The sequence below is a fragment of the Saimiri boliviensis genome, chromosome 16 (assembly GCF_048565385.1).
Source record: "Saimiri boliviensis isolate mSaiBol1 chromosome 16, mSaiBol1.pri, whole genome shotgun sequence".
NCBI lineage: Eukaryota > Metazoa > Chordata > Mammalia > Primates > Cebidae > Saimiri > Saimiri boliviensis.
The window spans coordinates 58,039,944-58,053,917 of NC_133464.1; the positions used below are offsets into that span (position 1 = coordinate 58,039,944).

Genomic DNA, 13,974 nt, shown 5'->3' on the forward strand with positions numbered 1-13,974 from the left:
GCATCGAGAACACAGAGGCCCCTGAGCTCCTGAGAAGCCGTGTTCTTGTGGAGCAAACTCTTTGCTATGGTAGGGCCTCCCTGTGTGTGGAGGGCACAGCTAAGACTTGCTGGGTCACAGCTTGGATCAGCCCCACAAGAGGGCCAGGGTCTCTGCTGCAAACCTCTGGATCTACATGTGGACATCTCTGCCTACTCAGAGTTCTGTGTGGAAAATCTGAAGCAAGAGAATTATTGGAAAAGGTGAACATTTCTTTTAAGTGGCATTTTTTTATTGTAGTGTTTTGTTGTTTTTTTTTTTTTTTAACTATGCTGTGTCAATAATTACATTGTCATCACATGTTCACATTTTATGTGAACTTCTTTATTTAATGAGTCTTCTAGGAAATGTTGACCACTGATACTCAGAAGTGTGAATTGTCTAATTCACTCTATATTTGCCTAATATATATCTCAGGAATAGCATGTCACACTTAAGACTTCCCTTTCCCATGTCAGGACGCACAACATGGTACGGCACAAACAGCATAGGCTTTAAAAGCCAGGTTTGAGTTTTGGCCCTGTTGCTGCAGGGATACTTCTGAACCTGGTCCGAGAAGACTCACCTCATGCTGCAGATGGCAGGGGCTTGGAGCATATTCTGGAGCCAGCCCATCTGGGGACGTGCTTCAGCTCTGCCCCTCACTGATTGTGTGACTTTGGACAAGTTCCTAAACCTCTCAGTACTGTGATTCTGAGACCTACCTCTCAGGGTCGGCATGAACAGCACAATGCCTAGAATAGCACCAGCCACCTTGCAAGTGCACAATAAATGCTGCCTATTATTATTTTTGTTATAAAAAACAAAAGAAGAGCAGAGAAGCATCATTGAAATACTTGGAGACTTGATTTTAAAAATTCTGTTGGCAGTCACCTGCCAACAGGTGAGCTCCTAAGTTTGCCTGGTGGTTCTTGTATTCCATTATTTCCTGGGTCTTGGGCCAAGTTGAATGCATTCTGATTACAGATGAGCTCCCCTCTTCTTCCTCCCTAATTCCAGATGGGACTCTTGGCTCTTTTGGTATTTATTCTGGGATCACTGATGCGAATTTCAGCATGAAGCTCCAGTCGCGTCATTCCAGTGCTCATTACCCCTCAGTGACTTTGCATTAAGTGTTAGCTTAGTAACACTGCAGCTGGCTGCTTGAGAGCTTTCAGGCTGTGGACCCACTCAGCACTGCAGCCTTCCCTTTTTTCCCTTGCACATCCTGTGTCCAGACAAGCTTGGCTTTTGATGGTTGCCTGAACACCTCATACCATCCTGCCTTTTGTCATTTTCGAGCTTCTCCTTCTGCTAGTGTCCTTCCCTTCACTTGTCAACACCCTGTTTATACCTTGGGACCACCTTTGATTACATTGCCTCCATCGGCCACCTTCCTCCTGTACCCTTGGAGCCAGCAGAGCACTAAAGTAGGGAGGATGCTAGCAGCAGCTGCAGACCACATGCCAGCAACACTCAGGATTACGGCGAGTATGTCAGGAGTACAGTGAGTTTCACAGAGGTGCACATCCCTGTGCAGGCATTAGTATCCTAGCATTGCCGGTGAGGTAACAGATGGTAGAGAGGGGCTTATAAAAGCCCATCCCTATCAGAGCCGGAAATCAAGGCTTGGTCTGTTGCCATCTGCTTCATGATTGGCTATCTCCTAGTACCTGATTTGGGGAAGAACCACTGTTTGATCCCTGAAGCCACTGGAAGAACGTTGAGAATCTCTCACGCGGAGTTTGACGGTGGAGTGCAGGGTCTTAGGAGCGGTGCTGAGGAGGGAAAGGCTTATGGCTGCCTGTCACCCAGACTCCCCGTAGGGTCCTTCACAGGCTTCCCTTGATCCTGGGGTTGTGGGATTCTTGCCATCCTGTGTTGCAGATCACAGGGATGACCTGCGCGTCCTGTGTCCACAACATAGAGTCCAAACTCACGAGGACAAACGGCATCACCCATGCCTCCGTTGCCCTTGCCACCAGCAAAGCCCTTGTTAAGTTTGACCCAGAAATTATCGGTCCGCGGGATATTATCAAAATTTTTGAGGTAAGTCATTCATTACAAAATTGTACTCACCTTTTAAAAAACACTCATATACAATCATTAAAGAAAAATGAGAAAATACAGCTAAGAAAAAAATGAAAATAACCTAAAATTCTTCAACTTTTGTCATGGAAATAAGCTCAGTCATTTAAAAATAAACTGAAGGTAAGTAAATAGTAAATAATCTGAGGAAGGATATCAGTGAATGGATAAGAGAAGATGAGGAAAAGACATTATTATTGTTTTAATTTCAGATATTCCCTAAGAAATCTCAATGTTGTACATAGGGTTAAAGTGCCTAATTGTAGTGTTTAAAGGTGATTTATGCCCAAACCGAGTATCTGTACAGCAAAGGAATGTTGGCACTGGAGAAAAAGATACCACATTTGCCACTATGCCAGGCCAGTCTTGTTGTGGAGAGCTTGGTCATTTCTGCTTTGGAAAATCAGGGAGAACTTTCACGCGTGCCCTGCCTCTTATTCCTTCCTCAGTTTGTCCACAGACATACTATTTCCTTTTTGAAGTTTATACGATACTAGACTATAAGAGAATGAGCATCAGTGGTGATCTAAATGGGTTAAGGCAGTCAAAACTGAACAGGGTTAACTTGTAACAGCTAGTTAAAGATTAAGTTTAGTGGGAACTACAGGTTATAAAATTACTTATGAAATGAAACTTCTCATAGCAGGCTTAATGTAGTATCCTGAACTTTCTCGTGTGTGTGTGTGTGTGTGTGTGTGTGTGTGTGCGCGCGCGCACGCGCATGCTGTTGTATGACCTGGGAGAGCTTTTTTTTTTTTTCCCCCTCTCTGAGACAGTCTCAGTCTGTTGCCCAGGCTGGAGTGCAGTGGCATGATCTTTGCTCACTGCAATGTCTGCCTCCTGCGTTCAAGTGATTCTCCTACCTCAGCCTCCCAAGTAGCTGGGACTACAGGCAGGTGCCACCAGACCTAGCTACTTTTTGTATTTTTAGTAGAAATGGGGTTTCACCATGTTGGCCAGGCTAGTCTCAAACTCACGACCTCAGGTGATCCAACTGTCTTGGCCTCCCAAAGTGCTGGGATTACAGGTGCAAGCCACCGTGCCTGACCTGGGAGAGCTTTTTGACATGGAAATGATCATGTTGCTGGTCTAGGGCCCCAACCTTGGAGACAGACAACACAGCGTTTTTATCAGCTGGGGAAAGATGCTCAGAAAGGTTAAGTAACTTTGCTCACAGTACCCAGCTCATGGACAGCAGAACTGGTGCTCAAATCCAAGTCTCGCACTTCCAAGCTCAGTGGCCTATGTGTGTCTAGTACACTACACATCTTAAAGCACAGTAGTGATAAGGCATTGATGAGGCTCAGATGTCAGACTAATGCAGTCAACAGCAAGGAGAGTCCCATGTGGTGCCTTCGAACATGGCTCAGTCACCCTTTCTGATTTCTTTCTTTATTGTTTTTTTGAGACAGAGTTTTGCTCTTGTTGCCCAGGCTGGACCACAGTGGCACGGTCTCAGCTTATTGCAACCACTGCCTCCCAGGTTCAAGCAATTTTCTTACCTCAACTTCCCTAGTAGCTGGGATTATAGGTATGCGCCATCACACCCAGCAAATTTTGTATTTTTTTTTTTTTCTTTTGAGATGGAGTTTCGCTCTTGTTACCCAGGCTGGAGTGCAATGGCACGATCTCGGCTCACTGCAGCCTTCGCCTCCTGGGTTCAGGCAATTCTCCTGTCTCAGCCTCCTGAGTAGCTGGGATTACAGGCACGCACCACCATGCCCAGCTAACTTTTTTTTTTTGTATTTTTTTAGTAGAGACGGGGTTTCACCTTGTTGACCAGGATGGTCTCGATCTCTTGACCTCGTGATCCACCCGCCTCGGCCTCCCAAAGTGCTGGGATTACAGGCTTGAGCCACCACACCCAGCGCAAATTTTGTATTTTTAGTAGAGATGGGGTTTCACCGTGTTGGTCAGGCTGGTCTTGAACTCCTGACCTCAGGTGATCCACCCACCTTGACCTCCCAAAGTGCTGGGATTACAGGCGTGAGCCATTGTGCCCCGGCAGCCCTTTCTGATTTCTGATATCTCACTCTGATAACTTGCTTCTACCCTACCCAGCCTGCTAAGTGAGGTGCAACATCCTCACTGACCTTTCTTGGGGAATATTGCTAATGTCTGGCCTCCATTCTTGCCTCTCTGGGCCATCTTTTCCTAATATAATTAAGCTGGTATTAGTTGTAAAAGGATTTGCCTTTAGGCAGTCTCAGCTGCTCCTCCTCCCACCCCAACTTTTAATTGTTGTGTAAAAGTCCCAGCACCAGAGTTCTGGGGCCCCTGTCTTTATTGTGCTGCCAGACAAGAGCATTCCTGACCATTTTTCCTGTGTGTATTCACAAAGAGTATCAGAGCTGTAGTGGTCAGATCAACGTGGTGACAAAGCGCTTGAGTTAACCTGCGAGGAAAGGGCAAGATTGTGGTGCAGACTCTGTTGGGGCACAGCGGAAGCCGTGCTGAAGGAGCTGAGTTCTGTGGCCGTGGGAAGAAGCCTGGGCTGGAGGCTGGAGCTCTGAGTCCAGCTCTTCTGATAAGGCTGGGGCTTTGGGCAAGGAATTTAACCTCTCCGACTTTCTGTTTCCTCACATAAGGAATGAAGGTTCCTGACCATTAGGTATTTAGGATTTCTTCACTCAGAAATGCTGAGTTTAAATTATAAATCAGCACTGCTCAGCTTTGGGCTTTGGGGAAGCTGTCTTCCTGGAACCTCCTGCCTTTGCTGACAGAAGGCAGAGGAGTTGCCATGTGATGCCCTCTTTCCAGGCTGGTGTAGTCACTAGGCATAGATGGGTGCTGAACTTCTGCACAGGGTTTATAGGGCTATGGGGTAAAGAAGTTGTGAGCAAAAAACCCACAACAGTCTTCTGAGGCACTTTTAGATTCGCTTTCTAATTTCCAAAGCTGAAAAGTGCTTTCTACCAATGCCTGTTTTAACCAGTACCTTCCTCCTTTTTCCCCACCCCTCTCTTTTTAATAACAAGGAAATTGGCTTTCATGCTTCCCTGGCCCAGAGAAACCCCAACGCTCGTCACTTGGACCACAAGATGGAAATAAAGCAGTAGGTAGAACACAAAAGATAAACTCTAGCTCTCACCTAAATGTCTTCCTCTGCCCAGGTCCGACTCTGCCTGCTGGTCCTGTCTTCCCACGGTGCCTTCTTCCTGGATTAGCTGCCTTTACGCTTGTAATGTGAACCCTCTAAAACAGTGTTGTCCAAAAGAAGTTCTGGAATGATGGCAGTGTTCTATATCTGCACTGCCCAGTGTGGTAGTCACTAGTCACATGTAGCCAGTGAGCACTTCAAATACAGCTAGTGTGACTGTGGAAATGAATTTTTAACATTAAAGGAATTTCAATGTAAATAGCTATCTGTGGCTAACAGATTGGATAGCACTTCGGTTGGGAGGGAGGGAGAGAGTGTAGATTTTTTTCTTTGACAGTGTTTTCAGACTTTATTTGCATGGGTTCTAGGCATAATGGCTGAGTAGAAAGAAAATAGCCCAGGAGCGGGAAACCTGAGTTTTATTCATTGTTTCAGATGGTCACTTACTTATTCAGCACCATAAAGGTTACTGTTGTGTGCAGTGCACTGTGCTAGGTGCTGGGGATAAATAAATATCTTCCTTGTCTTGGAGGGGCTTATAGTCTGGTTAAGAAACAGTGAGTGAGCAGTGAAATTAATGGCTCTGGCAGATCCTGGAAGGCCTAGGAAAACTCCAGCCAGGTGACATAGGATCTGAGCCTCAAAGAATGAGTGGAGGTTTGGTTGGCCGAAGGAATTGGTTGGGGGTACCTTCGGAGACTGCTGTGGCTTGGTCCCCAGTTGGCATGCCTGGGGCACAGGAGGAGCTGACAGGAGAGGCATCTAGATAGCCAGGTGGGGGTCTGGTTCTTGGGTCCAACGGCTTAAGACTTCAGCCTCACAGCCAGTAGTTTTCAGGTCATTCCACAACCGCTTGGTTGGAATTTCATGGATACTGCAGCTAACATGGGACCACAGCTATCGGCCATGATCCCTGATTCTAAACTATGGTATTCATTGAGACAGCCTCACTGTTCTCACGGACTCTATTTTAAGTGATTGTTTAAAAATTGAATGTCTAAGTTTATTCTAATAAAATGCTGCTTTTGTCTGTTTTTTTTTTGGGGGGGGGTCTGTATAAGACTGCATTTTGAAAAGAGAGCTATAGGCAACCATAGGCCAAAGATGTTAAGCTTTTTGGGGGCTAGATTCTCAGCTTTGGGGTCTCAGTGGCTTCACCTATAAATTGGAGGTAATAACAGTATGTGAAGGTAGGGGCTAGGCCTAAACATCTCTGGCACCTCCTTCTAGTGATGTATAGATCTCTAGATGCTCCCTCAGATGGCCAGTGCCAGAGAGAGAGAGCTTACTTTCGTTTTAGCCCTTGGTGGTCTGTCCCAGACATGTGATAAAGGCAGGCCTTAAACCAAGTCCTCAGGAGGGGACTGGCCTGTAATCCAGGTGACAAGCAGTGTCTGATATATCTGTGTTGCTGCATTGCTTTCAGGTGGAAGAAGTCCTTCCTGTGCAGCCTGGTGTTTGGCATCCCTGTCATGGCTTTAATGATCTATATGCTGATACCCAGCAACGAGCCCCACGAGTCTATGGTCCTGGACCACAACATCATTCCAGGACTATCCATTCTAAATCTCATCTTCTTTATCCTGTGCACCTTCGTCCAGGTGTGTATTAGAAAGGTGGGCAGACCTCTCCCCTGCATGCTGCGTGTGGCCCTCTCAGCCCCAACATAACCCTTTAGCTTGGTTTAAATGGCATCTTATTGCAGCTTTCCTGCCCCACCCAGGCGGTTGCTGCCTTTTTTGTCTCTTATGAGCAGTAGGTGGGGCTTGGGGCCCTCCAATGTGGGGGACTAAGAAGGGCCTGGTTTCACTGTCAGTTTCAGTTGATTGCAAGTGATCAGAACTGTCCCTGGAATAGCAACCTCCTTGCTGCAAGGTGTGGTGAACTCTGTCTCCAATTTGCCCATTGTTTAGCTTAATTTATGTTTGTTGTTAGAAGCAGCAACTGGATCATCCTTGAGCCCATGCCACTCTTGAGTGTTCTACCTCAAAAGGTGGAGATCTGGTCCTTATCTACAAGGAAGTTATAATTTAAAAGAGACAGGCATGAAATGTCTGCTTTGGTGGTGATATTTAGCTTTGTGTCTGGTGGGAAGTGTGATCTCTATGTATATATTTTGGAATGTAAAACTAAATTCCTGTCTTACATTGGAATGTTTAGGGCTATTTGGGGGCAAGCATTGGTAGGTCGGATTTTGTTTGTTTTGAGACAGGGTCATTTTTTGAGACCCTGTCACTCAGGCTGGAGTTCAGTGATGTGATCATAGCTCACTGTCGTCTTGAACTCCTGAGCTCAAGCGATCCTCCCACCTCAGCCTCCTGAGTAGCTAGGATCACAAATGCCTGCCACCATGCCTGGCTATACAGGGTCTTGCTGTGTGCCCAGGTTTGTCTCAAACTCCTGGCCTCCAGCAGTCCTCCAACCTCAGTATCCCAAAGCACTGAAATTACAGGTGTAAGCCACTGCACCTGTGTTCACCTGTAGCCTGAATTTGTGTTTTTCTATATTTTGTTTGATTATAAGTGTAATACACACTTACTATAAACAATTCAAACCATACTGACCTATAAGAAGAAAAGGAGAAGATTCATTTTCACTAATCACATCCGGCCTCCAGCCCAATCTTATTCCTCAGTGTTACCATGGTAATATTAATAGTTGAGCATTTGGGCATGTATCTCTCCAAATCTTTATATAGAGGAAATGCACTCTTATGTATATGTGTGTGCATGTTCACATAACACAGATAAAGACTTTTTAAAACTGATATGGGGTCATATGAGATAGACTGATGTGCAACTGGCTATTTCACTTAACCCTGTATTATAGACATCTTTTTTATTTTTTTTTTGAGACGGAGTTTCACTCTTGTTACCCAGGCTGGAGTGCAATGGCGCGATCTCGGCTCACCACAACCTCTGCCTCCTGGGTTCAGGCAATTCTCCTGCCTCAGCCTCCTGAGCAGCTGGGATTACAGGCAGGCGCCACCATGCCCAGCTAATGTTTTGTATTTTTAGTAGAGACGGGGTTTCACCATGTTGACCAGGATGGTCTCGATCTCTTGACCTCATAATCCACCCGCCTCGGCCTCCCAAAGTGCTGGGATTACAGGCTTGAGCCACCGCGCCCAGCCAATATAGACATCTTTTATGCCAGTGGCTTATAGGTAGAGCCCATTCTCTTTAGGGAATAGAATGCCTTGTATTGTCCATAGTATAAATGAGTTGTGATTTTTTTTCCCTACCATTTCACCATTCTCTTATAAGTGGACATGTGTGTTGTATGCACTGGGTTTTAAAGGTCTCACATGCTCTTGGTCATCCATTCCTGTGGACAGCAGGTCTCTGAATTGGAAAGTATATTTCATATACACCCATCAGAGAGGAAGAAGTAATATCAAGACTGTGCACAAAGCTAGAGGCTCTGCCATCCCAAGGGCCCTCAGCCCTGGGTTGCTCATTGAACTCTCCTCCCTGCTTGCCAGCAACATTCACTGTCCTTGTCTTTCAGCTCCTCGGTGGGTGGTACTTCTATGTTCAGGCCTACAAATCTCTGAGACACGGGTCAGCCAACATGGACGTGCTCATCGTCCTGGCCACAAGCATTGCCTACGTCTATTCTCTGGTCATCCTGGTGGTTGCTGTGGCCGAGAAGGCGGAGAGGAGCCCTGTGACATTCTTTGACACGCCCCCCATGCTCTTCGTGTTCATTGCCCTGGGGCGGTGGCTGGAACACTTGGCAAAGGTAACAGCAACTTCAGGTTCAGAAAAGAACTGCTCCTTCAGTAAACAAATCTCCCTTCCTCTGAATACCATGTTTAGAATTACTAATTATACCCAGCATAGAGGCTGACTTAAAGAAATAGGAAACCTCCATATAATTAAGGTGCTCTAGCCACTAATCTCCAAATTGGTCACTACTTCTGAAATCCCAGCTAATCTGGTTAATGATTAAAACCATCATTCAGGTGTATTGTGTAAACTAAAGAACCCTGGCCCTCAGTTCAGAGCCTACATTGTCTCTTAGTGCAAAACTGAGTATATATTTGGTACAGAAATCCATACATCCGCCTCAAGGTCATGCCATTTTTAACACCCTCCATTGTCCCCAACACTGAAACGTGTATCTTCTAAGAGAGTGGAACTCAGGCCCGAAAAGAATTTAGATTGAACCTAAAAGAAAATGGTCAATGGGAAGACTTATGTTTGTTTTCAGTGTGAAATGTAATTCCCAGACCTTGGTGGCACGGGCACTGTGTGTGGAAGTGACACACGTGGCTACACATGGTTACACGTGGTGGACAGCAAGTAATACCCATGTGCAGAGCCTCTTATCATGTGGTACAGCTGTTTCTCTCACACAGCTGCCTCTAACATGACACTTTTGACTCTCAGGCTGGGTTTTGATAGGTCTGCTTTCCATAGCTCTCATTTCACATTCTGGTTATTTCCTAGAGCAAAACTTCAGAAGCCCTTGCCAAACTCATGTCTCTCCAAGCTGCAGAAGCCACCGTTGTGACCCTTGGTGAGGACAATTTAATCATCAGGTGAGTTACGGTTCTTTTTTTTTTTTTTTTTTTGAGACGGAGTTTCGCTCTTGTTACCCAGGCTGGAGTGCAATGGCACGATCTTGGCTCACTGCAACCTCCGCCTCCTGGGTTCAGGCAATTCTTCTGCCTCAGCCTCCTGAGTAGCTAGGATTACAGGCACGCGCCACCATGCCCAACTAATTTTTTGCATTTTTAGTAGAGACGGGGTTTCACCATGTTGACCAGGTTGGTCTTGATCTCTCGACCTTGTGATCCACCCGCCTCGGCCTCCCAAAGTGCTGGGATTACAGGCTTGAGCCACCGCGCCCGGCAAGTTACGGTTCTTAAAGGGCTTTGGGGTTGGTTTATATCAACCCGTATGAGTTGTACTGACATTGCAGTAGACATTGAGAGTATGGGCAGAGACACAGTAAGATCTCCCATCTCAACCCAGTTACAAAAGCAAGGCATTGAACTATAAAACAAGCAAGATTGGCCGGGCGCTGTGGCTCAAGCCTGTAATCCCAGCACTTTGGGAGGCTGAGGCGGGTGGATCACGAGATCAAGAGATCAAGACCATGGTCAACATGGTGAAACCCCATCTCTACTAAAAATACAAAAAATTAGCTGGGCATAGTGGCACATGCCTGTAATCCCAGCTACTCAGGAGGCTGAGGCAGGAGAATTGCCTGAACCCAGGAGGCGGAGGTTGTGGTGAGCCGAGATCGCGCCATTGCACTCCAGCCTGGGTAACAAGAGCAAAACTCTGTCTCAAAAAAAAAAATAAAAAAAAAATAAAAAAAGGCAAGATTTGGGGGTGGTCTATGTGTATTACAGATGACACATGGGAAGTGTAGATGATTAGCATTTCAGGAATTAAGAAGAGGAAGGCTAGTGGTGGTCAAGGAAAACTTCACAGATAACATGGAATATGAACTAGGCCTTCCTAGCAGGATACAGATTCAGAGAGGCAGAGAGATAAGGACTTCAACTTGCTCAAGAATAAAAATTGAAGAAGAAATTTATCTTCCTCATAAGGTTGCCTGATATTAAAAATAATAATTATCATTGTTTCTGGAAACTCCCATTGCATTTATTGTTTGCTAGACACTATTCTGATCTCTTTGTATTTAATCAACCAAAGATGGAAACTTTCTAAGGAAGGGACTATTATTACTCTTTTGCTACAGATGAGGAAGCTGAGGTTCAGAGAGGCTAAGCAACTGGCCCAAGGTCACACAGGTATTAAGTAATGGAATTGGGATGTACCCAGGCTGGTGGATCCAGAGTCCATTTTCCTAACCTTTACACACACTGACTCTTAAGGCATATTTTATAATATGGAAATTTTTGCTAATGAAGGTTTCTGTATTTCCTTGGGATTAGCTTCTTTTTTATATTCTAGGCAGTGGTTATTTGCCTAAAATAACCTCCTTCATATTCCTAAAATCTCTCTGGTCCTACCACATTTTCCATTAGCCTGTTATCTCGCTTCACACTACTGGAAGGAGAAGCGTTGGGATGGAAACGCCCCATTTCCCCGTCCCTCGGCCTACTCCGCTGGCCTCCTCCCTGACATCTCCTGTTCCTGCCCCGTTGGTGGGAGAGGCGTCTTCGCCTACCCCTCTGCCTGGGAACCTCCCTCTTTTGGTTTTCTCGGTGGTCTTTGGTGTCTCTGGTTCTTATCCTCCCATGTCGTGTAGACTCTAACCACTCCGTTGTCAGAGGTGTCATGCCTCTGCCCCTCCCCTGAGTGCCCTTGTCCGTGCGTCACACTGTTGCTGGAGGCAGCCTGCCTTAGCTGTGTCTTGGGTACCTGGTTGTGAAGGCTGAAACAGTCCCCTTGCTTCCCTACAAGGTCTGCTGGGCTGGTGTAGCTGGCCGTGGGCGTGCCCCAGGTGCGTAAGAGGAACTGACCAGGGCCACACAGATGCATGAGTGTTCATGAGGCACAGGCTGGCTGCAGTGCGGCAGCACTGGTTTTGTTCTGGATGCTGGCTTTTAAATGATCATCGCAGTTGTAGGAATGGCAACTGAGATGTGAGTCCTTCTGGTGTTCCAGGTTCACTCCCCAGCACTTTCTACAGATCGTCTAGTTCCATTCTGTATCTGTTCTGTGAGGTCGCACTGTCATCATCCTGGCTTTCCTCAGGAAGAGCCAAGTGCAGCAAGGTGGAGTAATGTCCCCAGAGTCCATGGCAGGCAGGCAAAGAGCCGGGATTGGACCCCTGGAGGCACAGAGCCCCACCTTGGCCACTGTGCTGTGCTGCCCCTAGACAGGGCCCTGCATACGGCACCTGGCCTGCTGGGCTCTGTTGTGCCAGGGGTCTGCAGCACTCACATGCCTTGGCTTCTTTTTTTTTTCTCTTATAAATTAATGGTATGAGTTTCTGAGAAGTGAAAACTTTCAGACAGGGAGCCAGGCCACTGGCAGCTGTGTTGGTTTTGATTCATGTTTCCTCCGACTCGCCCTGCTAGGGTCTGTGGTGCAGTTTGAAGCACCTCTGATGGCACCGACTGCAGTCGCTTGGAACTATTCCAGGGATCTGAACAGAAGAAGAAGGCGTCTGCCAGCCCAAGTGCCCATGGAGTGCATGCTGTACCTGTCATTACTCAGTTATTTTCCAAGGATGGCGGTTCATTTTTTTGGCTGGGGACACACAGCCTGACTACTACCACACAACATAATGGGACATTATTAAGCTAGGAGCCAGAAGACAGAGTTCGTCCTGGCTTTGGCTCACAGTTTGGGTGTGGTCGTTCCTACTTGCCTCCTGACAGCATGCCCCGGGCCCACCCCTCTGTCCCAGGCCAAGGCTGCACCCTCTGCCGCCTGGATTGCAACAGTCTAGACCTCTCCTGAGCTTGACCATTCTGTGCTTTGAGGTGCACTGGGCACTGGTCCCCCAGTCACTCTGCCTCCCACAGGGTCCTCCCACATCTGGGCCTCTGCCCGTGCCTTTGGTCCATGTTACCTTCTGAAGGCCCCCGGAGGTTCTCACATGACTGCCTTCTTTCATCGAGGCTTGGACCTCTCCCTCTGTCCATCCCTTTGCTGCAGACACTTGTGCTTTCTCTTTACTCCAAGTCTTGGGTGCTGGCAGCATTTTCAGGTGCGATCTGTCTGGCACACTGTGGTTTCCTTCCTTGCTGCTGCTGCCGCCGCTTAGTCTCCACGGGCTTTCTCCTCTCCTCATGCCTTGTGGATGGTCCTTGGGGTTCTGGTGGTGGTGCCTCTGCCTTTGTGTGATACAGGCCATCACTGGGGCATCTCACATCCCCATGTCTTTGGTTAACAGCCATGGTAAGCTCATTCTCAAACCTACGTGTAGATCCCAGAGACCACCTGCTGGTGGGAACATTTTTCTTGGGTGTCTCTTAAAGGCTCAGACTCGTCCTATCTGTATTCTACTTCACCTTCCCCCACTTTTTCCCAAAAATATTCCCCTTCCTTGGTGCCCATCTATCTTGGAATGGCACCATCATGCCGGCTCCCCGTGTGTCCTCTACAATGTCTCCCCTGCCCTCATTCACACATCTGCACCCTGTCCTCATGGTTCTAGCACCTTCATCTCTAGGGCCTCATCCACTGCCACCATGCTGTTCCAGGCCACTGTGACCTTGCCCCTAAAGCAGCGCAGCTGTCTCCTCCTACTGCTTGCACCCAGGTATCCATCCAGTATTTTTCCACATTCAAACCAGTGATCTTTATGAAAGCACAAATTGATCATATTACTCTGTAGTGGAAAATCCCTCAACGGCTGCCTACTGTCCTTGGGTTAAGTCCCTGTTCCTAACGTGGCAATGAGGCCCGGCGTCTGCCTCATGCCTGTTGAACGCAGCCCATCTTGCCATCCTCTGCATTGTGTTCCAGCTGCCTATACCACTGGCAATTCCCAGAAGGGGCTGCCTCACCCTGTAGACCTCTGCACACATCCTTCCTTCCCCTGCACTCCCTTCTTCCTTCTCCTTTGTCTGGCTCCTTACCCTCAAGGCTCAGCTTGGAAGTTGCATCCTCCAGAAGCCTTTCCTGATTCCCCAGGCCTGGCTCAGCTGTGGTTCCTCAGTGCTCTCAGAGCGTTCTGTGTCTCAGCCACCTGGGACATAAACATCGTGGGCAATCAGGTACTCACTAATGGGATGAAACTGCTGTCAGATGTTAAAGAAGCATACTGCACACATGCGTGTGCTTGATATTAAAAGGCTTGCACAGCCCCATCCTCAGCCTCCATGTTGAAAT

General features: G+C 47.3%; 1 protein-coding gene across 2 annotated transcripts in view; it reads left to right on the forward strand.

The window, feature by feature from the left end:
• ATP7B (ATPase copper transporting beta) overlaps window positions 1-13,974 on the forward strand; it is an 83,965-nt gene that overhangs the window by 46,343 nt on the left and 23,648 nt on the right. For both annotated transcript variants that reach the window (XM_003927178.4, XM_074387656.1), the window contains exons 5-9: window positions 1,906-2,067; window positions 5,085-5,161; window positions 6,633-6,807; window positions 8,717-8,950; window positions 9,661-9,752. In XM_003927178.4, coding sequence (XP_003927227.1) covers window positions 1,906-2,067; window positions 5,085-5,161; window positions 6,633-6,807; window positions 8,717-8,950; window positions 9,661-9,752 — 740 coding nt within the window. The remainder of the gene's footprint in view (window positions 1-1,905; window positions 2,068-5,084; window positions 5,162-6,632; window positions 6,808-8,716; window positions 8,951-9,660; window positions 9,753-13,974) is intronic.